At 39.0% G+C, this 27,179-nt stretch overlaps 2 protein-coding genes across 2 annotated transcripts; one reads left to right on the top strand and one right to left on the bottom strand.

Annotated features, from left to right (window-relative positions):
• The first annotated feature begins 4,704 nt into the window (after positions 1-4,704).
• Positions 4,705-6,450, top strand: LOC120566697 (uncharacterized protein C3orf85-like). The gene is made up of 5 exons (XM_039813286.1): positions 4,705-4,798; positions 5,006-5,041; positions 5,427-5,551; positions 5,659-5,744; positions 6,112-6,450. The coding sequence occupies exons 2-5, from the start codon at positions 5,008-5,010 to the stop codon at positions 6,188-6,190; spliced, it is 324 nt and encodes a 107-aa protein (XP_039669220.1). The 5' UTR covers positions 4,705-4,798; positions 5,006-5,007; the 3' UTR covers positions 6,191-6,450.
• A 1,081-nt stretch (positions 6,451-7,531) lies between these two features.
• LOC120566696 (neuronal acetylcholine receptor subunit non-alpha-2-like) lies at positions 7,532-17,403 on the bottom strand. The gene is made up of 7 exons (XM_039813285.1): positions 17,281-17,403; positions 15,735-16,063; positions 14,020-14,171; positions 11,363-11,407; positions 10,727-10,836; positions 8,618-9,533; positions 7,532-8,508 (listed from the first exon to the last, which is right to left on the bottom strand). Exons 2-7 carry the CDS (start codon positions 15,790-15,792, stop codon positions 8,344-8,346), a joined length of 1,446 nt encoding a protein of 481 aa, XP_039669219.1. The 5' UTR covers positions 15,793-16,063; positions 17,281-17,403; the 3' UTR covers positions 7,532-8,343.
• Between the last annotated feature and the right edge of the window lie 9,776 nt (positions 17,404-27,179).

The raw sequence follows: 27,179 nt of genomic DNA, 5'->3' as shown, positions 1-27,179 counted from the left end.
AAGCAGCTAATGTGACATCACAAATCAGGTTGTGGCCAGAAGGGTGCTTACTTGCAAGTTTCAAAGCAAGAAGTTATCTGTTTTATGTGATTAATTTAAGTTGATTTAAACTTTAACGATACTTCTAGTATTTTAAAATCACCGTGAAGTTGTTTGTGCTCTAATCAATATTCTTATAACAATGGTTTAAATTAGTATATAATGTTAAAGGGGTTGCTTGTGACGAACCCACAGTGAATTTTCACCCAGCACTGCAGTTCTCTCACCTCTAGGGAGCTTTTTATTGTCTTATAGCGTTTTGGTTACAGACAGAACTTTACTCATTTGTTTCTCAATTTCTTCTTCTGCTCTAAAGCGCTGTTAAACCCATAGTTTGCTACCTTCCCAGTAGCCTACCAAACGGCAGACAGACAAAGTTAGTGACTAGCTGGTGAATATAGCGGAGCATTTTAAGGAAAATAGACCAAAAGGAGAGTCTATATTAGACTTACATTCATAATGTGGACAAAGACAAAACATCAAATAAATGTTAGTGTTGCTCTGTGACTGCTGGGTGTGTAAATAAGCAATGGTTTGCAAACACATTCACCATATCAACTTTATAAATTCATAATTTGTCAACGTTGTGTTTACAGCTTGATGAGCCGCCATGGAGTCATAGCTACACACAAAAAAGACACAACTCATTTCAGTTTTTCCTCAGCGCTGGTCACCACCAGGCCTGAAACTTTGGCCCTTGAAGTAGACACAGATTACCCAAACCTCTTTCTCCCACAGCTGTAGACTATGAATGCGCCGTGTGTCACACTGCAATTTCCCACTTCACAATTTTACAAAGAGTTTCATCAACTGCATTTGTGTCGTATTTGTCACCTTTTTATGCCAGCCTGGCTAATAATCAAATTACCTATTTATTATTTCAGTTGGAAATAGGATCCGACAGTCGATGAGGGGGAACGCTGAACATTTGTGCAAATGTTCTCACCGCCTGGCTCCTTTTCTCTCCCTCTCAATGAAACACGAGCGTATCATCTAAGAAGCAGTCATGTGCCAGTGGTATTAGACCACTTCTTCTTGCAAGCACTTACTAACACATGCTCACACACCAGAGAAACAATGCAACAGCCCCCCAACAAAAAAGACTTGTCTCTTTCAGCCAAAACTTAGATCCAAAACCAAACCCTCAATTCTTTTTACCATATATTTAACAATTATCAAGTAAAGCAACAAAAGCAGGAACACGTCTCAAAAGCACCTCAGAGTTTTGGCTCTCAGGTGTCAGGCAAAGCTATATTTGCTTTAACATCAAATATCAGAGAATACTTGTAGATGTAGTTCTAAAAAGTCATGTCACTGTAGTGAATCTGAATCCCCAATTTACATTTTTAACCCCTCAGTAGTACGCCTACAATCTGTCCATCCTTCTCCAAATAGGGACAGATAGGAAAGATGCATCATATTTTGTTTTTTTTGATGCACTGATCTACTGATAGGATGTAAACAACAATTATCTATCTTTTATGAATGAGAAGTGTTCTACTAATGGACTTCAAAGTTTTGAAGCCAGCCAAGCCACCTTTGCTTCTTTCCTTCTTCTCCTTTCCTTCTTCTCTCTGTCCATTTTTGGGCAGTTTTTTGCAATCACTTTGGCACTAATTTCAGAACCTTGACGCCATTTTTCAAAACTCCAGACACAAAACTCACAACCAATGATCAAAATACACATTTTTTCTAAACTCTAACACTTGTTTCAATTGTTTGGATGCAATACACATACAACTAAGATCATTTGTTCATTTAACAAAGATCATCTGTTCAATATGACACAACTTAACATCAAAATACTACTATTTCAAAAAGCAATTCACACATTACATTTCAGATGATTGTCTACTCATTCCATTACAATTATCTAACTATCAATTCATACAACTGCTCAAAATGATAAGTAACTGTTGCATTACTCTTAATGCATAGTTGCATGGAAACAGACAAACAATATTCCATGTTTAGATCATGAAAGTTTCAAGATAACGAGATTCATTGTCACCAATTAGAATGGAGCATGAACTCATTAGACTACATTATCTATGGATGTAATATTTCATCATCATTCTTTACTGTAATGTACTACTGTTTACCAGACACTGTTTCTATGGTCCCATGTACCACCTTTAAGACTATTTACAGTATTGACAGTACTGCACTGTATGCATGCAGGCCCTTGGAATTGCTTGTCCAATTCTGCCTACTTGTTACTGATGATTGAGATATATACTTTATATACAGTATACTGTATATATACAAAAACATATACATTATGTAAGATCAGATCGTAACACCTAGAGCTGTCCACATGTGATCCGATCACTCAGAACATGTGTATGATATATGTGAACACCACACAAACACAAGTTACAGTAAAACAAATTGACAAAATGTTATGTAATGTTTTCCCAAATCAAATATTTGAAATATTCGCTAGTCCCAGCAGGGTTTATGTGTGTGTGTGTGTGTGTGTGTGTGTGTGTGTTTGTGTGTGTGTGCGTGTGTGCGGGTGTGTGTGGGTGTGTGTGTGTGTGGGTGTGTGTGTGTGTGTGTTTGTGATAGAATTGGGTCAGATGAGTTTTAGTTTTGTCTGAGTTGCTACCTTTGATGTGGGGAAGACACAAAGCTTTTGCTGTGGCAGAGAGCACAAGGGTGCCAGAGCTACCCAAGGTCTGTGTGTATTTGTGCATGCTTTGGGAATCTGTGTGTGTTTTATGTCTGTTTCTGTAGTTTTACATTCATACTTGTCATTTGGGATCTTTTCAGAAATACGTGCACTAAGAAACAATTAATGTGAGGCTTTTTTTGCCCTCTAATACATGTTGTAGGTTATCTGTGACTATACGCCCACACGGTGAAGTGAATCTTGGTCCCCCTGAAACAGTTCCTCTGCTGTCCTGCTGCCAGCCAGCCATCATCTCTGTAACACTGCCGAGGTGGCGACTTATTATGGGTTGTCAAAGAAAGGTCACGCTTCTCACACACACTTATGAGTTTTCTCTGGGAAAGGTCAGCAGTGCACACAAGGGTGAGGGATAGACACAGAGTCATACAGTCTGGAAAACACATACAGCCGCAAACAAGAGTTGTGCATTGTGTGGGTGATCAAAGAGGTCTTCAAAGAAGGGTTCATACAATTACATGCACTAAAATACTGTCACACTATACACAAACTTAGAGATGCTTAGGTTCATAAATAGAAGGAATTTAAATCATTAATGAGTTTTGTTCTGTTGGACCTTTAGTTATTGTCAGCATCAACTCTTATCCTCACTTCAGCTTTAAGGTGGTCATTTTCGTGTGGCTGCATCTCTGTTTGAGCGAGAGTGTAAATATTACATCACACGAAGAAATTCTCAGGAAGCCTCCTGCTGTGAGCTTTTAATGCAGCACCTTCCAAAGTAGAAACTTAATTAAATGAATTCTCTTGGGACCTGCTTTGAAATTTCCGAGGTCTTAGCAAGCCTTTCTTGACTCAAAAACCAGTCTTTAAATCCCCCTTCCCTTCGGTAATGCTACATACAGTACACTTGCGTATATTTTAAGTTTTTCTTTAAATCCATCACATAATCTTTTGTCACTTCTATTCCTAATTTCACATCCACAATTTACTGTGCTTACATATTTTTACTTTGCCTTGGACTATTTTTAACCCTTGTATTGTCCTCTCGGGTCAAAACTGAAAATCAACACTTTTTTCACATTTTTTGACACGTTTTTTTGACGCTTTTCTCAAATTTTTTTATGTTTTTTTTGTATGCTTTTGTTGCTTTTTAAAACATTGTTAGTGCCTTGTTTGACGCTTTTTTCAAAGTTTTATTCTGCCGTTTTCTAGGCCGTCAATGCCTTTAGTTGCTTTTTTCAGTGTTTTTGGCGCTTTTGTCACTTTTATGTCATTTTAACATTCTTTGACGTTTTTTTTAAAAATTGTAATTGCGAAGAGCGCTGTGTCCATGTTATTTTTGGGCAATTTTGTTGAAAGAAACCCACATTTCTGATATAGAAAAATTTGAAAAGGGGTCAGACTTGACCTGAGGACAACAGGAGGGTTAAACAGGTCTGCTTACAGATTGTTTTCAGTCCATTGACACAGGTTCGATTCTGACTTACAAAACAAGAAACCTGTGTCACAGATGGGTTGAATACCCCGAGCAGAAAGGTGAACTGTCTACCAACCATAAAGATGGTAAGAACCCCACCCAGTGGAAGAAATGTTGATGTACACAACACTATGTATATTAATAAACACACATATTATAATTATTTTGTGACCTGTTGTGAAAATATTTTATATAATAATGCATTTTTATTTGAAAAACACATTTTAAAACAATTTACAGCAAACAAAGCTAATTTACTTCAAATAAGTGTGAATGAAGTTTATTACTGACACACCAGATTGCTGTCATGACTTAAACTTCATAAGATGCTGACTGGAAAATAGAGTCCTGCAATGTATTATTTTACTGAGAGACTGTTAGTCCAGACAGTATGTATTTATGTTGGGTCTGAGAGCCTGCCCTGTGGGCAAGCACCAGTGTGTGTTTTGGGACAGTCAGTCAGAGCTCTGGCACCCAGATAAGTGGTTACTTTGAGTGTCCGGGCATGATGCTTGAAGCCATTCAGTCTTCTCTGGTTCCTGTAAAAGAAACTCTTGTTCACTTTCACATTCAGACGAGAGATTTTTTTTAGCTCTGAAGACATTTAGCCAGCAATTCATCAGATCAACTGCTCACTGCTCACACTGCAGGTAAATCTCACATTTCTGCTACTTTTTGAGAACTTTATTATTTTTCTTTCTTTATATGCGGCTTATTTATTGAGCTAAGATTTACACAAGTAATGAAAGCAAGCAGTTGCTAGCTCTTTTTAAATCTATTTTATGCACGTGTGTGTTATATAGTTTATAAATCATGACTTTTTCTTATTAGAAACATTATTTGTTTAACTTTTATAGACATGAAGTTTGTGATCCTGTTTGTTCTTTTGAGTGGTAAGTCAAACAATTTCATGATTGACTACTACATGTTTATGAATCTTAATTGTGTTTAATTAAGGTGTTGATGTTTTAGATTAAGTGCCTTGACAATCCACTTTAATGAGCAATGTCATTTGGTTACTTTAAATATGTTTGGAATCCCCCTGCATTTACGTGATCTATAAACATTAGCAACTATTCAACATGACCTTAGTGACCTAGTAAACTTAGTGAACTTTGATCTGATTTTTTAGTTTTATGTTGTTATTGTGAATGTTAAAGAATGACTTCATTATTCAAAATGAAAACTCTGTTACCTGTAATTCATTAGTCTTGCACCCTGAACATGTTTGTCATCTCTTTTTAAAATGCAGTTATCTGTTTTAAACATTGTGTTCAGGGGCTTTTGCTGCCCCATTCATGAAGGAAGAGCAGGCAAAGCGATTCATCAGGCTGAAGAGACAGTCGGGATACTGGGATCCGCACCACTCTCAGAACCAGTGGGGTTACACCATTCAGGAACAGGTCGCTGTGTGGTGTGAATACATAGACTACAATAAGTAGACATAGATACCAAGACATTTTCATCGATTAAAGAGGGGTCTCTATAACAAAGCGTCTTTCTTCCTCAGGCAAACGAGTACTGGACAGCACTACGAACAGATGCACAGTACTACATGGACATGAGTAACATGATGTTTGACCGCTCTGTGGCTACGTGAGTGAGATAATCAGCAGCAAACCAGTTTTTGGCATTTTCAATGTGCCTTCCAGTACCATGACATCGTAGTGTTTTATTTTGCAAGTGAAGGCAGTTTTAGTGCCTTTTTCTTCCCATTTTAAGAGCGTGCCACACTAACATGAGATAGTATCCACCAAGTTCATTACTTAATAACTCTGAATTGTTTAATTGGATTAAAATTAAATTAAATAGATTTGCAATCAGGTAAATATTTATTATTCAATTTATTATTCAGTTATCATTGAGCAGTGCCTCTTTCACTGAGTGCTATAATTTGATTTTTATATGCTATTAAAATAATATAATTTAGCAGATATTTTTCTTCTATCTGGTTATGTTGCAGGGAAAACAACAGGCTGTATATGGAGATGCTGCGCCAAGCACGAGCTCACCTGGACAGTCAGACGGATCAACACAGATAAATAATAAAAAGAGGAAAATTAAGGAGAGAAGCAATCCTGTTGTAGTCAAACATATTACAGTGCTTCCTGGTGGTTAAAGCTAAAACATTTACCCTAATGTAATTTAGGAATACATTCAACATATTACATACATTACATTGGATCTGTATAAAGTGGACATCAGAGTTTAAAATGGTTATGGTTAAAAGGGTGCATAAGATGATTTTTGTTGGCAACAAATAATAACATGTTAAAGGGATACGCCACCGTTTGTTGAAATAGGGCTCATCACGGTCTCCCCTAGCTGTAGATAGGTGGGCCAACGCATTTTTTGTGCATGCATTGTTTTAGTCCGATGCAACACCGGCAGCGCCACCGCTAGCTTAGCATAGTGAATGGAATCCTATGTTGCCAGTTAGCATGTTGTGAGTAAAAGTGAGCCAACAAAAGACAAAAAAACAACCTAATTACTTGCACTGAGACAAAAAATGCATTGGCCCACCTATCTACAGCCAGGGTAGACCGTGATAAGCCCTATTTCAACAAACGGTGGCGTATTCCTTTAAGGCTACACTTCTGTTGCCCATTTTAATAGATAAGATAAAGAGACATGTAATATCCCATGATGAGTTGAACTTTTTACCCTTAATATAAAATGCTGCAGTTGTGTAAAATCTGCAGTTTAATATGTGTTTTTTATATTCATTTTAAACATTTGCAAATTAGAGTAGCTTGATTATTTTAGAACCATGATGCCTACAATCAAACATTTTCTTCAATAAAAGTTATAAATCAAAGCAAATGGAAACGTTTTTTTTTTATAGTTGTAAAGATTCTTCTTTATTCCCTTAGGATTGTCAGTGTTCTATAATAAAAGCATTGCATTGCATGCAATTAATGATGTTGAACACTCAAATTAGTATTAAAACAGCCCTGATATATCCATCCTTAGCAAATCTTGCATGTTCTGCTTTTGGAAATGAGATTTGATTTAAATATTTTTTTTCAATTCTTCTGGGGAAAAATAATTATGTTTGTGTTTTGCATTCTGAGATGGTTCCTACATTTCTCTGGTTTACCACTAGGTGAGGCCATCACTTCACCCACTGCGTATATATATTTTTTTAGTACTGTCCTTTTTTTGTTCCTTTGTTATCTGTGACATCTGTGATTTCATTTTTCTTTTAATTTAACATTCTATATGCTAATTTGGACAACTTTAAGTTTTATTGAGATAAATATGGCACTAATTATGAAAAATAAAGCATAATGTATTTAAAACTTTATTAGTGTGATAAAGTACATATGAACAATCCAAATACTTTTAAGGATTGTGTAATTGGAGAAAAAATGCCCATTCCATGTCTTCATTTATTTATTACACTATGTATTATGTTGTTTGAGATGGTTTAACTAACTGCAGTGATAAAAAAATATAGCAAATTTTGTATTTGGGTGACAAAGACAAGGACACATTATTTAACAGAAAAAAACAGTACAAGCTGTTGAGATCCAACATCACAAATTAGAGCTCCTATTGTCTTTATTCCCCATAACGTATGCTAACATCTTCAAAGATTTTGCAAACATGTAACAGGTTGTTGCATTTCTTAAGAATGTGAAAGGTAGTTCAAATGATGTTGTTAGATGGTCCACCCATACACCAAATCAAATGAAATGTCGTTGTACAGCTAAGTACAGCTAAGTAATCATAAAAAATAGTTTATTATCCTGAATGAAGTTCTCCTTTTACTCCTTTATTCATGTTTCATTTAATTTTAGCTTAAATACCTTTTCAAAGATCAACACTATTTATAAGGATTATCTATCTTATTTTATGTGTAACCTAGTGTTGTGATAGCTGCATGCTACTTACACTTACCATTTGTAGAATTGGAAATTTTATAACTGGCTGAAAAGCAATATTTTCACTAAGATTGTCTTTTTTATCTATAGACAAAACATTATGTCACCATAATAATTTGAAATATACTATGTGCATAAAAGGTATACATTATGACTTAATGAGAACATTTTACACAGTGGATCTAGAGAAGAAACCTAACATCAAAGAGTCGACGTTCTCCTTTACAAAACACCAGCAGTGGCTTCCTCTTGCTCATAGATTCTTGAAGGTGGATCATCAGTGAAAGAAGTGTGCTATTGCTAAAGTACTAGTTTGAAGGTGGATCCTCGCTTGCAGTTGGAGGAGGGATTTTAAAAAACATGTACAGAGCTGGAGTGAAGATGAGGACAGTGCCCAGTACTGAGACGGTGAGGAAAGCCCACAGGAAGATCCTGTCTAACACCTGGGCCACAAACTTCCAGTCTTGTACCACCTGGGAAATAGAAGAAATAGGAGATGGTAGACAGCAACATATATAAACATTAAGCCCTCAGAACTATTGAAATGATTACTTCAATCTTTCTTGATCCAGCTAAACCCACCTCGTGGATGAAGTGTTCCTTGCGGATGTGTCTGCTGATGTAACGCACCGAGTAGATAGCCTTGTCCAACATGGTCGCCCAGGCCTCGTCCTCCTTCCCATCAGAAGTTGTCTGTCCTTGAGTTCCGCTGTTCGCCCTCTGGCCTCCTTTCCGACCTCCAGAGCGAGGCTTGAGCTCGGGGCTTTCGGGAGCCAGCTCTGGGTAGTGGTAGCGGTCGGTGTGTCCACGCATGCAGAGCAACCTTGGGAGTTTCTGAAGGAAGAGATTACGGACCCACGGCGACATGGGGTGGTAGCTGGCTGAGGAGCGGTGGTGCACATTGATGACAAAGACAGTGACGATGATTGACAGTGTTACAAATATCATGATGAACAGCAGGTACTCTCCAATGAGCGGGATCACCTTGGAAGAGGAGGGGATGATTTCTTCTATGACCAGGAGGAACACAGTGAGCGACACAAGGACAGAGGTGGAGAGTGACAGCTTTTCTCCTTCATCCGAGGGAAGGTAAAACACCAGGACAGTCAGAAAGGACAAACCCAAACAAGGGATGATGAGGAAGAGGGTGTAGAACAACGGCAACCTCTTCAGAATGAAAGAATATGTGAGAAAGGGGTACGAATACATGTCGTCCATCCTGTTCCCTCTGACACCAGTGGCACTAAGGATCTCCCACTCCCCATTATCAAAGAAGTCCTTCCGGTCTACCTGGTTGTCTATCAGGACCAGGTCCACCATGTTACCATCATATGTCCAGGAGCCAAACTTCATGGTGCAGTTCTGGCGGTCGAATGGGAAGAAGGTGACGTCCATCGTGCATGCGGATTTGTAACTTGCAGGTGGCGTCCAGGTGATGGCACCATTGAACTTGACAATGGCTTTTGTCATCAGGGAGCCCTCAAACCTCCCATCAGCACTGAATAAACATGGAACAAAACTCAGAAAATTAATCTCAGAATCACATTTACAGAATATCTGTATATGTATCTGGTGATTGTATTGATATTGACTTTTTATATATTATCCTATTTTTATTAGTATGTATTACTGAAAATGAATGGACTAAATGAACGTAGCACTTGTGATAATAACTCAGTATTACATAACCGGTATTTTAGTGCATTAGATTAGTGCCAACATTAGAGTATTAAAACGTTGTTACATCTTGAAAATTTGATTCTATACTAAAATTATATATAGAAGTATATGGACCGTTTTGTTGCTGTACTTTTCATACTGGCAGAGTGTCTTGTTTAAAGGAGAATTTCGGTCGATTTCAACACGTAGCTCTGTTGTTTGTAAATTTGGAGTGCTGTCAGTAGCGGGAAAAATGAAAACAATCGGTGTTGCCTACACCATGTTATCCTCCTGCTAGCGTTAGCAACCAGGAGGCTGAAACTGGGCAAGTTTTAAACGTGCTTTTAACATGTTCAAAATGTCATTAAAAGTGCATACCCATGTGAAGTGATTCCTTCCGAGTGAACATAGTGAATCTGACTGCAGTAGATGTGAAAGAAATGCATAAAAGTTTATGCTAATTCAGCTCTGTTTAGTTCCGGTGTTGAGACAGTAAGACGAGTGCTTAGGGACTGTCTACAACACCGAAAAGAGATACAAAAATATTTTAAAAAATAGGCATTTTTTTAAAGTAAGTACTGTGGTACAACTAGCAGGAGACAAGTTATAATTGAGGTATGTTTAGAGACACTACCTTATTTAATCATTAAATTAATAAATATCTCTTTTCGGTGTTGTACTTTGTAGACGGTCCCTAAGCACTCGTCTTGCCGTTTCAACACCGGAACTAAACAGAGCTGAATTAGCACAACTTTTATGCATCTACTGCAGCCTTGTAATGACATTTCAAACATGTTAAGAGGCTAAAGCACGTTTAAAACTTGCCCGGTTTCAGCCTCCTGGGTTCTAACGCTAGCAGGAGGATAACACGGTGTAGGCAACACCGATTGTTTTCGTTTTTTTCGCTACTGACAGCACTCCAAATTTACAAACAACAGAGCTACGTGTTGAAATCGACCGGAATTCTCCTTTAAGTTTCACATGAAGGTAATCGTCAGTCAGTTGTATCCTAGCACATTCGAGCATTCTTACTTCTCATAGAGGACGATGTCTGGGAGCCAAATATTTTCAGAGGGGACTCTGATGGAAGTGATTCCTCCGTATTTGTCTGGATTCCATCGCAGCTTGTAATCGATCCACTCCTGGTCAACACAAACACAGGACCCAGGATGCAGTATTGTTAGACCTATATACAGTTCTGAGTTTTGTTTGCATTTATAGCCATCAAAATTGATTAAACATATTTTATTAAGTTCTCTGCCCCTGGAATTGGATCACGTACACTAGAGAGTCCTGATAAACAAACAAAACCCCAAAGAAATACTAAAATTAAACAAACCTTTAATAGGACTTGTTCAGAAGGAAATGGCGGATGTATATTGCCCTATTGCATAATGCAACTCATTTTTAAATAGTCTAGACTTTTACAAAGAATTGTATTTGTAATTTTACAAATTCTGTACTGTCTATTTGAAAATACTTTACAAAAATCCTTTACTGTGTTATACAACCAAAAGTATTTACATTTATCAGACAGAACAGAAACAGGGGAGACTATTGCAGTATGTATAATAACTATTAGCTTGTGTCTGCTTATTGACCTATGGATACGAATGGTAAGAATGATTGTAACCATTTCGCCTTGGTTGGTTTTTGTGTCTTGCTCACCTGACAAAGCCAGACGTTAGTTGTCATTAGCTGGTTCTTCTCATCCTAAAACAGACAAAAGAGTAATATTTTAAATGGGAGATAGACCCCCAGAAGCAAGACAATAGTGTGTTGGAAATAGGCACCTTTTTATGATCAAAATTCAAACAAAACGGTTTGAACATCACCAACATTCAAAACACACGATTGAAACCTAGTATCTCTTACAACATTATTGTTAAGCTCTTAAATAAATGGACCCAGATATAAAAAGTAAACCTGGCTGTGAAAGAGGCACTGATCTCACCCACTGTCACGTTCCTGCTCCACTCTTATTTTGTGTTTTTGGACTTCCTGTTTTATTTTATTTATTCTTCGTGTCACTCTCTCCAGTGTTATTTCCCTTGTGTATTCTCCAGTGTTTTTTTACTTTTGCCTTACTCCTGACAACGATTGCTGCCTATTACCTTTTGTACCGTTGCCTGCTTTGTTCTGAGAACAATAAAATCTCCTTACCTGTGATTCCCTGTCCAAGTTGTGCATTTGGGTCTGCCTTTGTACTGTGATACCCACTTGAGTTAAAACATTTGAGATACGGTACACGTAATTACACATATTCATAGTTTAAGATCATTTAAATCAACAACATCAGTTATGTTTACATGGATATGTTTATCTCTACAAAGAAAAAGCAAGAAAATCTACTGCTTTTTTGTATGTTACTTGTATGTTACTTGTTTAAAGCACAAACCATTTCTGATCTGGGTGCTTCCATCACAATGTTAGATTTGATTAGTGGACTAAATAAGAAGCTTGGTTGGAAGTAAACTAAATTATCCTTGCCTTTGCCATGAAATCAGACAGAATATCATGTACCTGCCTCTACCACTTCCTTAGCAAACAAGAAAAAGAAACAAGAGGTGGGTGCAGGGAACCGTGAAGCTGAAGCAATATAAATGCAGAAAGAGGTAAATAGATGAAGACAGGAATAGAAAGAGGGAGAGTGGTTAACACAGGTTTATTTCCAGATCAGTGGAGGTGAATTTTAAAAATAAGGTAATGACTGATAGCAAAAGACTTAAGAGTAATACACAGTAGAGATATACAGAAAGATGTGGCTGTTCAGTGTATCCAGACCAGGCCTCAGCTGTCAGACTGAGTTGGATGTTTTGGTGATCACATAGAGCAGAGGTGAACCATAATCTAATACAGAGCCATGTACAGTAGCAGCCCAGAGACACTTGGGGAGGTACATACAGTAGTATAGCCAAGCTGCTGTGTCTCTGGTTAGCTCTCTTTTCCAAAATCCAACACATCATCAACCTAAATCTTTCTTCTCTGCAGAGCCATGAGGTGGCGTTGTTTAATTAATCACTGATTGTCTTTGCCTAGCACACTTGTGTGTTAGGTGGAAGGATGAAGAGTTAAATGTAAACTGGTTGCGATGAATATTTCAAGCCAAGAAGAGCGTCTCCACCATTAGCATCCTCCGTTTTCTCCTCTTGGACATCTAAGCCATTTCAACCTATCAAAGCCAGCCTCTGAAATATTAAAGGAACACTCCAGAGACAGAGACTGTGTGGTTGTAGATATGAAGTGAGTGTTCCAGATCTATTTCAGGACCCCGGAAAGCTCCCCACTGTGAAGCTGCCAGTGGTCTGTTCGGTTTCAGCACCACGGACAGCGACACTGCTTGGCTGAAAACAAAAGAAAAAAAGTGAGAACCAACCACATCTAACTGTGGTTCTCAGTTAAAAAATAATCTATATTGTTCTTCTTGTTATATTTCCACATGTTTTAACATATTATCTTCTTTTGAAGGATAAAGCTGGAAATGTTCAATATTTTGTTGTCAACTAATCCCGTAAAAGGACCAAAACCAACAATGTGTGAGTCCATCTCTAAATACTTTCCTGCTTCACCACCACATGTCTGTAGATCGCAGTGTCAAGCCTATTGATTCCTAATGATGACATAAATCTTCAAAAACTGGTCACAATATATACACAATATATACATTTTCTTTCTTTTCTTCAGTATTTAACAAAAAGGCTAAATGATTTCCTAAAATAGCTAAGCCCTATAGTATTTTTTTTAGAAAACTTAGGCCATAAATGAGTAAATTGTTAATTTGCTGGGGAGTTTACAGACTTTTGCACTAGCAAGTTATTTCTGAAAGCAGGGCAGTATATGTGGCAACGACTCCAGTTTATGGATAAGAATGGATGTCTATGGCACAGAAGAAAAAGCTATATCAGGCTTTGACTAAACAGACAATAAGTAGGATTTATTCATTGTTGGTTTGGGCTTTTTATGTGATTTGTTGCCAATAACAAAAATATGGAATGATCCCAGACTTATTCTTTAAGAGAGAGTCATGATGAGGTTAAATATTAGGTTAAAAATAAGGTGTTTGTTTAGAGAAATAGTTGGGTTTAACCCCTTAACTTCTCTTTTCTCCTTAAGTAGCTTCAAAAGTAATTAAATAATAATTGAATGCATGTCTATGTGATGAACCTTTTAGTCTAAAAACATATTGTACTTAGGACAGTGACTAGATCTTGCATACTGTACATTTTTTTAAAGTTTTAGATCCACTAGAGAGATCCAAACTACAAATCTCCTCATGAATACAGAAGTGCATGGATATGTGTATGTGATTGCAGGTGTGTTCTCACCACATCAACCAGCTGGGAGATCTTGAGTCCGAAGCGTACCCTAATAGTGTCGTTGACGTGCTGGATGGGCCTGACCCAGCGCTGGTAGCCTTGGAAAAGGTTCTTCAGTAGGGTGTCCTCCATCTCCGCCAAGGACACAAACTCACTCGGAGCTGGAACAAAAAGGAGGATTAGCATCTGTTAATTACATTAACACATGCTTTGTGTAAACTGATGAATAAAGTAGAATAGAGTAAACCTTTCTCACCGACAAAAAAAAAGCAAACATCTACTTTTACAGCCATTTCAGTTGACAGCATTGGAAAATAGACAATTACAATTAACTTATTGTTGAACACCTTTTTCATGTATTTTCTTCTTCTTTCTTTCATCTCTAACATAAGAGTGATACTATCTTTTAAGTAGGTCTTTCGAAAAGTTTCCAGCTACAGTTGGGTTGGCAGCAGCACTTTGAAATTCAAATGCTTTGAATTTCTTCCGCCTTATAAGGTTACCTTTAAAAGAGCTTTCGCGCAAAGAAAAGATGGTTAAAACTTTGAAAATATGTTCCAGCACCATGGACTCCTCCTCAAACTGAAATGGTAAATTAACAGATTTAGCTAATTCAACTCATTAGTTCCATTCCGTGCACAGCAATCATAACATTAGTCCTCCAGCTGTTATATAGGCAGGTATGCTAGATACATTGGACTACAAGAGAGGATGAAAAGTGAATGATGCAGCTCTGCACTGTGTTACAAATGGAGGGGGAGGGGACAGATACATAAGCTGGACAGTCAGCACATCAGTCAGCCTGAGGCGATATGATATCTCTAGAGGGACAAAGACAGTATTATTGACAAGAAACAGCTATAATGTAAGACACAGGGGACATCAAGTGCAAGAGCTGATGTGTGTGGTGAGGAGTGTGGATCTGCTGCTGCTGGTTTCTCCTCTGGCTTCACATCTGTCTGACATCATCTGACTGGACTCAGGGGTGAATAAATGTAAAGGATCCCACAAAGCAAACATCAAACCTCAAAGTTAGAGGGGATTTTAGTCCTATTGGATAACCTCTATCTGTGCTTTCAAGGACTCTGTAAGAGGTACTGAGAGCTGAACACTGACATCTGACACCTGTGTCCTGGTTTGTCTGATGACAAATAGCTTCAGGACAAACAAAGCTGGGCACTAACAAATCATTCTTGAACTGATGTACAGCTCAAAATATCATCTGGTTGATGCAGGAGTGCAGTGGAAATAACTGATACTATCTGATTACTTTTCTTGGTTCCAAAGAATATATTTCTATTTTATTATTGTCTTTACAATTAAAAATACCCCCAAAAAACAGGAAATGCTTTTGTTTGTAAATGTTTTATTGGAGCAGAAATAGCCAACAAATTGTATTTATACAGCCCAATATCATAAATTTGCCTCAGGGCGCTCAATTAGAATAACAAACAGAAAATGAGATATAGGTAATAAGTAGGCTACGTAAGTAATACACGCGAAATATGCTGTGAAGTAACAACAATAGACTACTTTTGGATTAGCAATGAATGAGTAGGTTGTACTTTTCGGGTGACGAGGTCATCGGAGGTTATGCGGAGCTGATTTGAATCTTTATCAGACATGAATCACCACATGGTCTGTCTGTCCGTATTTCCAAACAGAAACAACACTGTAGTGGATACTCAAAAATATTTAGTAAAAACAAATCAGAGTTTTCTTACCGGGGATGTCGGCGAGGGAAAGCGGAAAGAAGAGAAGGAGGAGGACCGCCAACTTCATGGTGTTCTCCTCCCGGTCCGAGCGAGCGCTCCTGCAGCCTCCTGTTTCTATCGGCTATTCAGTAGGAAAGGACTAGCCTACAGTACACACACCGAGATGGCAAAGGCGCCGAGGTTCCCATTAGCTGTGGTCAACACCATGCAGAAAACAAGTCGTCTGCTGCAGTTTGACAGAGAGCAGGGACTCGGTGTGAGGGCGCATGTGGCCGGTGTCCGTATGCTGTGACTCCGGTCGAGGCGTCACGGGGAGCGGCGGTCAGCAGAGCGGCTCTCTGTAGGAGGAGGAGGGAGAGGGGGAGGGATGCCCGGGTGATGCTGAGGCGTGGAGTTTAAAAGCCGCTCTTTTGTTTTAGCTGTAGTGTTGCTGGTCTGCTCAGGAACACTACCAGTTTTTAGAGTCTAATGTGTATAAAAAAACATTGTTGAAAAGGATACTTTAAGTTGTGACATTGTACTGTAAAAATGTGTACAGTATTTGCACATTTCACTAAGGTATTAGAGGAACTTGCTCACATATAAAGACTTTTGTAATATTTGTATTGTTTCTTTTTTAGGAATATAGAAGTAGGACGTGTTGTGGAAAAAGCCTGGAAGTCATGCGATTTATAGACTACAGTAGGCTACCTTAATCCATGCCCCCCATGTATTGAGTAATAGCCAGCAGTATAATTGGCAGATATACAGACGCACTGCTCAACCACTGGAGGGCGCTACTTGGAACACTGACCCAGGACATCATGTTATTAGAGAGTACAAGACAGGAGAGGCCTTTTCTGTTATTGACCATAAAGATCCCCTCCAGCTACATCTTAATCTGTGATTTAGAGATTATAGAACAGGCATGTAATGGAGAAAAAATGACTTATAATATTCAAATTGTTTTTGTTCTTACTGTATTAGGTTTAAGGTGACATTGTATTAATGTGTATTTATTTAAAATCAACATTAATCATGACGTTTATTCAATAGGCCTAGTGTGAGTACTTTGGCTAGAATCGCATTTGCTGTTACTGATCGTGGTGTGTGATACTGTATTGTCCTCTACCTACATACAACAGTCTATCTTCTAACATTTTGCTTACACATGCAGTTGTGCATTATTTCCCATTTTACAGAGTCATTATACTTTTCCAGAGGCCTTTTCTCCCTGACACAAATCATAGAAAAATGTCATTCTGCCGGCTTAACGGATATTGAGCACTTGTCACAAAATGTAAGTATTCAGTTGCTTCAGTACAAAAACATTAACATCAGATATGGCCATGGAAAAATTTAATCAGTTAAATGTTAAATGCTGCTCTTCTTTCAAAGTTTGCACTTCACAAGTACAGAACTCAAACATTTTAATTAAATATAAAACACTTTTCATCTTGTACATGCCCACACAAAGATGGAACCCACGCGTGCACACACACACACACACACACACACACACACACACACACACACACACACACACACACACACACACAAACACACACACACTCACTTCTGTGTAGGAGTTTCCCTGTTGTACGGCCTGTCGTGTCCTATCAGTGAATCAGCTGCCGTAAGAGAGTCTCATGGACACACAAACAGCACACTCTCTCACAGCCACATGTTTCCAGTTTCAGATACTCAGTCAGCCAAAGGATCATTGTCTATCCGGGGATGCATTTCTTTGTCTATGCATTCATGTATTGCACCTACAGTATAGACAGAGCATATGTGAGAGTAGTGACCAGCAGGTTCCACAGACTCATGGGAACATCACCAAAGACCAGCGCGTGTCTGTTTGTGAGTTGTTGTTAGTGCAGCAGGTTGAGAGACCAAATGCTGCATCACAGTTATGTAACACTTACCTTTCTTTCTAGTCTTTTCCACCCTTTAAACACACAAAAAAACAAGAGACTAAACATGAATGGCACTAGCAATCTGTATAAAGGACAAGAAATAGCGAACAGAAGGTCTGATTCACACACAGAAAGAGATAGAGATAGAAAGAAAAAAAGAACAGAGAAAGAGCACTAAGAGCAACAGAAACTCATTAACATCACCCCCACACAAACACACACTTTGCCAAAAGTGTGTAGGCAAAGTGTATGGCAAAGAAGACTTCTGTGTGTGGAACATGTTTAGTTAAGGTGAGAAACAAGCGTCTACAAGTTTGGCGGCTTACTGTTTTCAATCAAATAAATAACCATCCAAACCATTGGTTTTAGCAATCAAATAACCCAACACACACCTGCACAAAGACACACAACATGGAGCAAATTCTCACACACTGATAAGGAAAATCATTGATATTGTGAATGTTTTTCCAGGTTCAGGATTGTGTCTAATAAACTGCCCCCTTCCACTTGTGTGCCACATGAACATGCCTAAAATTATTACCTGATGTTTGATTATGTGTAGGTACACTACATGGTCACAAGTATGTGGACACCTAAACAATACAGCCACACATCTTAAAGAATTAAAATATGGCTTTAACTGCCTCAAATAATCTAGGAAGGCTTTCTACAAGATTTGCTCCCATTCAGCCAGGAAACAGTGAAGGGTCTCTCTTCACCATACTGTTGCCAAAACGTGAGTGAAAAGAGGTCTCCACGTATTTGCCAGATGATTTATCTTTACTCAGTGCATTGGGGTCAAATGATGATGACAATTCATAGCTGTCATGAATCCAGCATTCACTCATCAAAACATGAGTGGAGATACAAGATTGATTGCTTGCATTTACATGCTTTGCATGTATTACTTTGAATGACGTTAGCGTCACTCCTTTTATCTTTTATCCTCTGTTCGGCTGCTTCATATTTTTGCCTTAATGGTTAATCTAACATTTGGCCAACGTTGTAAATTAGCCCTTTGGCTAATAATTGCATATCTGCAGTGTTGTTGATAAATGTGCATTGTCCAGGTAAGATTTAAAAAATAAAAAATAAAATAGCAGTCTTGAACCATGCAAGTAGTTTCAGTATCATGTGCAGACATTTTAAGAATCCACCTCTGAAAGTTGTGCCTCACACCAATACAGTGAAGGTGTGCCGAATTTAGTTTGTGCTGCTACAAGCAGTGAAAAAATGAGTTGTAAACTCTGACCAGAAGCAATTCCTGGGTTACTCTGGAAGTCTACAGAGTTCATTGTAAATAGTTTTCATTGGGTCTTCCAGTTCCAGTAAAAACTGTTGACTGTAAAATCTGTGTATTATCCAAAGGAACTGGGACACAGTTTCTGGAAAGATGTAAAGTTTTCATGTCCAAACAGAAACCTCTGTGACTGATCTCTTAAAAAAAGTGTCTGCATTGCTAGAAATGGCAGTAAAGAGAGGGATATGGCAATGAATGTAGTTCAATTAGGAGAGACAAGTGAGATGAATGTTTATTTATACAAGATATGCGATATTTAAGTCTTGGCAGAAAGTCTTTGGTGGATTTGTAACTGAGGGGCGTCTGCCCTCAGCAGCAGCAAGATAAACCCATCCATAGAGTCCAGACACTGGTGGTGGTGGCTGATGATTGTGATGAGGCTAATGGAACTGAAGAATCTGCAAAGACTGGTGGTGATGGGGAGGTGGAGGGGCGCATTGCCATTTGCAACCATTTGCAATAACAGCTGACAACAACAGAGAGAACCTACCGCGCGCATAACAACAGCATGAAGGTACTAAAGGCAAGAGAAGCATATTTAAACAGAGGCAGCAGCAGGATGATAGGCTAACAATGTAGTTGTGTCGCTGAGCTATTGGATAGATGAGAGCAGCTGATGAGAGCAGCTGATATGATAATTGACAGCCCCAGACAGGACAGCAATGAATAATGAGTGAGCATGTGTGTGAGGATTGAATGCAGAAGCGTGAGAAATAAGGGTGAGGCTATTTGCACCCCTGGTACAATTAGCAGTGTATGCTATTTGCACCCCTGGTACAATTAGCAGTATGCTATTTGTACCCTGGTGCAATTAGAAGTGTATGCTATTTGCACCCCTGGTACAATTAGCAGTGTATGCTATTTGCACCCCTGGTACAATTAGAAGTGTATGCTATTTGCACCCCTGGTACAATTAGCAGTATGCTTGTACCCTGGTGCAATTAGAAGTGTATGCTATTTGCACCCCTGGTACAATTAGAAGTGTATGCTATTTGCACCCCTGGTACAAATATCAATGTATGCTATTTGCAACCCTGTGCATTTACAGTACCTTGGCATATATTTACACACAGTTATCCATACTACTCATGTATTACACCTTTTTGGAATATTATCGCCCTGACATTCTTACCCTAACCATAACCATCCCACTCCTCTTGCCTAAACCTAACCAACTCAACCAGAGCAGGCATATTCATGAGTCTTCCCCTACCACCCTGCACGCGTTCGCGGGTCCTGACTTTCGCAATTGCATGCAAATTATCCAATCCCAATTTAAAAAAATAAGATCACCACACAAGGGAATAGAACTCCAAACTCCCATACCAAAGGTAAGTGCACTAACCACTCACCTACCAGTTCCTTCAGGAAGTTGAACAACTTTTTACCAACTGGTTTCTTCAAGCCTCGGTTGCTAGGTAACCATACTGTATACCAAAAAATAGGCACTAACTAACAAACTAACGGTTGTATGCTTTCACTGAAGACAGAAAGCGCAACTGTAGTATCCATTTTCCGCTAGAAATTAAATTGTTATAAACTTTAGAGACAAAACTTCCCTAATATGCCAGTTTCTGCGGTCATGGAAGATGAACGTCCGCCATGATTTCGGTGCACGCGAGCAACGTTTTTTTGTTGTTACGTCACAGGGTGTAAATAGCCCAGCTGTGTGGCCGAGGCTATTCGTACCGGGGGTGCAAATAGACACTCCGGAGAAATAAAGAAGGCTTACTGACTGAACTTATGCTGTAGCTTCATTTCCTCAAGTTTTGGAACCACAGAATATAGACACACAGACTCCAACAAAACACACACACACACACACACACACACACACACACACACACACACACACACACACACACACACACACACACACACACACACACACACACACACACACACACGTAGGCCTATATTCTAAAGCTAACCAGGCATGAAGCACAGATTTTCTTGTATGATCATTCTCTCTCTCTCTCTCTCTCTCTCTCTCTCTCTCTCTCTCTCTCTCTCACTCTCCTCTATTGGGGGGATAACGGGAGGCTGATTATCACAACGAAATTATCCTGATTTTCTGCTCCACTTGGAGCTATGGGCCGGGCAGCTGCTGCCTCCGAGATCGCCCCGTCCACCTCGCCTCTAATCACTGGGAAACATAAATTCTCGCGGGCTGGAAACCTGTCCCTTCCCAAATGACTGTGGGCAGCTGCACGGTGTATGCATGTGTGTTAGATACAGTAATGTGTGTGTGAGAGAGAAGACACAAAGAATGGAGGATATATTTTCTGCATGTGTGTGTTTGCCACGTCAGAGCTTGTTAGTGTGTGAGTGAGTGAGTGTTGTTTTTGTTTTCTCAGCCAGTTATTGAGCTCATAATTAACGTCTGCATAATTTTATTTGGAGCAGAAATATGTAAAAAATCTGAGGAAACAGCCCTGTCTCCCAAGGCCCACGGTTTTAATCTTAATCTGTTTGTTATTTTAAGGGTTTTTAAAAACTGGCGATAAAAGCAGAAGGGGGATATAACAAGGGGAATCAAATCTCACACAAGCTTCAAAGCAAAACACAAAGCCAGTGGTCTCACACATGCTAATACTATTAGCCCACTAATACTAGCACCAGCACTTTAAGCAGAAACCCTGATAACCACAAAGCTTTGGTGTATCAATTGAAGCCAAAGTAGCTTTAAGAGGATGCAAACTCCCCACTCATCAAAAATGCAAGAGTTCAGTTATTTGATATTTTAATCATCATAAAACTGAAGAACAAAATAGATGGCAAGATTCTGGCCAGATGAGAGGGAAAAAGTCACTGGAAATGTTGTCAAAACTCACAAAAGAGAGAAGAATATGGAGTGAAATAAATAAATGAAAAGTGTGGGAAAGAAAGTGGCTGAGACCAAGTTTAATGTCAATGTCAGGCACTGCTGGTTAGCAGCAAACTAAGCTTTCTCACTCAGCAGACACACACACACAAAATATTTATTGACCTCTAACATGACACTTTGATCTAGACGTCTCACTCGGATTTTCCTTTGGTCTTTGTCTGACTGATACGATGAGAAGAAAAGGTCGCTGATTGAAACTAATGCCTGCCAGACAGTGTTACAATACTGTCTCCTTCAGATAACGTACTGAAGGAATGACTAAGGACCATGTAAACAGCCATGTAAAATAATAATGGTGTGTGTGTGTGTGTGTGTGTGTGTGTGTGTGTGTGTGTGTGTGTTAGGAGTGTAACAATACAGGTATCATTTGATGCTTTAAAAGATTTAATATATTTTTAACAAAAGATAATTAAAACAAATGATGACAGTGTCTGAACAGTTTTTTCCATTGTCTCTGTGAGCATGTTGTTGATCTTATTATTTTGCTCAAAGCACCTATGTAGCCTCACAAGAAAAACTCAAGTGACAGAACCTCTCTCTTAAATAAAGAAATATGACAGCTTTTTTAACAAGCGGTGCCTTAAGGGACAAATAAAAAACTGCCTAAGATTAGAGCAAATGTCAGCTTGACTTACTTGATTGGTCTAACAATTTCCAAATACTTATTTTATAGTAATCAACATGATATTTGATGACATCTGATGACAACATATTTGGTGTGTGTACTCACACACCAAAGATGTTGTCATCAGATGTGAGTCAGCTGTGCTTTGTGTGCGTGTCTCACCTGTATTTGTGCATATACATGCATGCGTGTCTCACATTAATGTATTTGGGCATGTGCTTATGTTATGTGTTATCTGCATTTGCATTTTCATGTGTCTTCACTTTATCGGCCTGCATATGCTGTGTATTTGTGAGTGTGTTTGCCTGTGTGTGTGTGTGTGTGTGTGTGTGTGTGTGTGTGTGTGTGTGTGTGTGTGTGTGTGTGTGTGTGTGTGTGTGTGTGTATATGGCTATGTATATCTCTGTGTAGACATGTATGTATATGTGCTCCAGTGTCAACAAAGAGGAGGGCTGGGTGTGCGTTTCATCTCTCTCAGTGTCTGTCTCTGTGTGCCCATGAGGAGTTCACAGTGCTTACTTGTCTCCATTTGTCATCTAGAGTAACAGAAAAGTTGTGTAACCTTCATTTGCCTCTGGACAAGGCAGACAGATAATGAGGCACTTTCTGTCACACACCCACATATGCAGTGTGTCACATTCACATAAAGCCTTGGCGATGCCATTAAAAAAGTCTTGACTCCATTGAGCTATTGGCAGAAGATTTCACATTGTATTTATATCCTTTCTAACACACGTTATGAGCAATTGGATAGTTGAACGTCATCAAATTGTAACAGCAAATGCAACAGAACAGTTGTTCTGGCCCTAAAAATCCATCCAACTGTTGTTCATCATGAAGGACAATGACATCACTGGATTTACACCAACCCTGCTTTGTTTCCTCATCTCAAATGCCATGTGTGTTCTTTCTAACAGTGACAAGCAACAAAGGCCAGAATCGAACCTGAGATGTTGCGGTTAAATGGCATGTGCTGTAACCTCTCGGCTCCTGGTATCCATTTAGCAGACTTGACTTCATGCTGGCCACAGCTACCTTCTCCACCCTTCAGCCATTTAATTTTTTTGGGATGGACCATCACCTTAAATATAAGCTTAATTTATTTCAGGAAATATGTGTTTAAGCAAAAGTGAGAAACTCTAATATTATAAAGATATTATTTTATGGTGTGGTGTAAAACCAGAAGGAACACACACACACACACACACACACACACACACACACACACACACACACACACACACACACACACACACACACACAGACTAAGCTGTGCTAAAACACCAGGGTTGTTTTATTAACAAATGTCTCTCTTGTGATTCAGAAGGTCTGAATTGGAGACTTTCTTGCTGTGCAGCAACAGCTCATAGACTGCCTGCCTGCTTCTTTTTTAATCTGAGGGTAGCTACAGTTTTTGACGAGCAACAGTTGTGCCACAGCACTCACAGGTGTTTTCAGGGTTCCGTTCTGTTTTGTTTCTGCTGCTGTTCGAGTTGCTGAAATGGCACAGGCACAGATTTCCACGTTTGCTGTCCAAGCTGCTGATGCTCTGTCTATAGAGCACCATGGATCCTGTGGGTCAGTGTCCTGTGTCACACATTTAAATTAGATTATGAAAAAACAGGGTACTTAAAAAAGGAAAAGTGTTTTTTACTACGAAAGTTGAAAGAGTTAAAGGAATAGTTCAACATTTTGGGGAATATGCTTATTTACATTGATGAGAAGGTTATTTACTGTTTAAATTATGTTAAAGGATGGTTTTCTGTAAGTGTTTTCTTGTGCAACTTTATTCTAATTTTTGTAGTTTCTTTTACTTTCATTTTTGAGTAACAAAGACGTGGCACAACCTGGTGACGGAGTGTGACAATGTGTGACTGCATGAGGCAGCCACATAAGGAATCAGATGTATGAAGAGCACGATGAAGGAACCAGTGTCCTTGCTTCAAACTGTCTATTTACAAACAGTGTTATCTCCTTCCATAGTGCATTTCTTCTTTCCTCCTTCTCTGCTTCTATTTAACCTCCTTTGTGTGAAATACTTCTGGGTTTGTGTTAGATATTGCTTGTCTGCTTTGTTTTCTTGAATTTCCTTAGATCTCAGCAGGTAGTCTCTCTACATACAAACACCAGGACTCAAACGCTGCATGAGTTATCATGCTTCCTTGATGCTGTAGCAATTGTCATAAAAAGCAGGTTACACAGCACAGGTCTAAGTTGCATTTTTTCCTAGTTATATTTTACATTTCCCAAACAAGCACTGAATGCCACTATGTTACTGGGTGCAGACCAATTTCAAAACACCACTGAAGAAATGCAATGCAGCTATTTTAGGGTGATATAGAGTGACAATGTTTTTTACCTTACTGTATTATTATCAAAAGATTTAAGGAAAAGAAAATGTCATGTACCCTGCTGCCCATCTTACCTGTTCAACCAGTACAGGTCATGCAAAGATGGCAATAAATATTTAAAAACAAAATAAAATGCATATCACGTCTTTATTTATCAAAAAAGTTAACCATTTTAGTGATGTTTGCTCTCAAAACAAACAAAAAATGTCAGAAGCATTTTCTGTTGTTCCACCAAAATGCTTTTTCTTAATTCTAAGACAATGTTTCTTCATCTATAAATATTCATCAGAGAGTAAAATTAGAAGTCTGCTCTTTGTAAGCATGTGTGTGTGTTGCAGTCTTCTACTTCAAGAAGCAACCATTGATGTGTATGAGAAGACCCTGCGTGTGTGTGTGTGTGTGTGTGTGTGTGTGTGTGTGTGTGTGTGTGTGTGCATGATTGTTCAGAAGACTCCCATTGAAATGAATTATTTAGAGGAGAGTCTCTTTTACTTATCCACGGTCGACTGGCCGCCGGCACGTACCGTTCTGCTCCTGACGACACAAGAGAATACCCTAATTCACCATCCACCTCTTCACAACCCGCCATATGCCCCCATGTCATCCTTCAACCCCACCCAAACTTTTCCCAGCATGCTCCACTGCAGAAGTGCCCTCATTGCAGCTTTGCCTAGACAGGGTCCCCAAAACCATTGTAGAAAGACAGAAAGAGGCAGAGAGAGGAGGACAAGAATGAAGACAAAGGGGCAAGAATAACCTATTTTATTTAATTAAAAAGGTCTTTTCAAAAATTGCAAAAAAAGATGTAAAACAAGTGAAAAATGTAATAGAACTATTAAGTTTGATTACAAAAAGCAAATGAAATTAGATCCTACAGACGCATGCACTGCGACAAGTTTGTCCTCTGAAGAATCATGTAAAATATTCATCCATGTAGCTGGCTTAATAATGTATTATCCCTCAATTTAGCACCCGGAGCTTTGCTGTGCTCTGCTTTGCTCCGGCTGCCACAAAGTACTTGAAGTCCAGTCATTCAAGATAGATCAAAATAGCAAACTCACTCCATTACAAATTCAGATTAAAGTGGCTGAAGCTTTCTACAAGCAGCTGATTGCTGTGTCTTACTCAAAATATTTCATAAGTGGCATCCAGAAATGTCTGCGTTTAGGAGGATTGGGAGCGTTAGCGTGGATCAGATTTTGAACAGAAAAGTGTTCGAAAAACTATTACTATTTCATTCCCTGTTAAAGGTTTGAAGGGCAACCCTATAAATTGGTGGAGAGCCATGGAGGAAAATTGCATGCATCACACAATAATAGTCCAAATATAGCTGAAGTAGCTGGTTCTCTGGCTGATCTCTTCATTCTGTGGCAGCCAGGCGCTGATGTGACCCTGTCAGGCAGCAGACTGAGACTGATGGGATAGTATGTGTGGCTGTTGTACAACTGCTGCTGCTGCTGCTACATCTCCATATTTATAACTAGACTCCATGATCCATCCCATAATCCACATGTAGCAATATCCATGCTGCTGAGTTCACATATAGATGCACACTGTCACTAGCCCACAATCTCTGTTTCTCACTCTCACCTCCTCAGGTGACAAGTGTATTCTTTCTTGTCCCCTCTTGAACACACACAGAGACACACACTCACACATACACACACACACACACACACACACATACAAACAAACACACACATTCACACACAGAAATGTCCACACGCTCATTCAGTACTCGCTAGTAAGGATTAAGTGTGATTGGTTGTTGGGAGCCACAAGATGGACCAATTCAAAGCCAGAGCTAGACTCCAATTTGGCTGGAGGGGGAAAGGACTGTATCTTCACCACTCTCAACTTTCAATGTGTGTGTGTGTGTGTGTGTGTGTGTGTGTGTGTGTGTGTGTGTGTGTGTGTGTGTGTGTGTGTGTGTGTGTGTGTGTGTGTGTGTGTGTCAGTGCTGACAGGCACATTCAGACTCACCCGTGACCTTTGGGGAAAGAGGGATAAGTCAGAGAAAGAGGGGAGCTTCAAAGGAAAAATGCTTTGCTGTGCTTTTGCTTTGGAGACGCAGTTTTGGCCACTTCACCCAACATGCATCAGTATGTTTGACTGTGTGTCCAAGTTGTTTCTTCAAGTAGCACAGCAAAACTGTACATTTCACCCTGAAACTGCTGCTGTGATTATGAAAAATTAATTTCCTCAAATATTTTTTCTAAAATCATAGTTGTTGAACAAATCCACCAGTACATCATAGCAATATCCAAAAAATGTTTATGCTTTCATTAGATAGGTGAGAGTATAGAGATGATAAAAAATTAGCTGAGGGGGAGAGAGTGAGAGAGAGAGAGAGAGAGAGAGAGAGAGAAATGCAGCAAATGTTCCTGATCAGA

Source organism: Perca fluviatilis, chromosome 10 (assembly GCF_010015445.1).
Source record: "Perca fluviatilis chromosome 10, GENO_Pfluv_1.0, whole genome shotgun sequence".
Taxonomy (NCBI): Eukaryota; Metazoa; Chordata; class Actinopteri; order Perciformes; family Percidae; genus Perca; species Perca fluviatilis.
The sequence above is the reverse complement of the archived record's forward strand: the minus strand, read 5'-3'. Positions and strand labels throughout refer to the sequence as shown.

Excerpts from the sequence above, each read along its gene's own strand:
- LOC120566697 (XM_039813286.1), top strand. The coding sequence starts at position 5,008 with ATGAAGTTTGTGATCCTGTTTGTTCTTTTGAGTG. Across the intron at positions 5,042-5,426 it reads CCTGTTTGTTCTTTTGAGTG|GGGCTTTTGCTGCCCCATTC; the intron begins GTAAGTCAAACA and ends CATTGTGTTCAG. Across the intron at positions 5,745-6,111 it reads TTTGACCGCTCTGTGGCTAC|GGAAAACAACAGGCTGTATA; the intron begins GTGAGTGAGATA and ends GTTATGTTGCAG.
- LOC120566696 (XM_039813285.1), bottom strand. The coding sequence starts at position 15,792 with ATGAAGTTGGCGGTCCTCCTCCTTCTCTTCTTTCCGCTTTCCCTCGCC. Across the intron at positions 10,837-11,362 it reads CTAACGTCTGGCTTTGTCAG|GAGTGGATCGATTACAAGCT; the intron begins GTGAGCAAGACA and ends TGTGTTGACCAG. Across the intron at positions 9,534-10,726 it reads GACATCGTCCTCTATGAGAA|TGCTGATGGGAGGTTTGAGG; the intron begins GTAAGAATGCTC and ends ATGTTTATTCAG.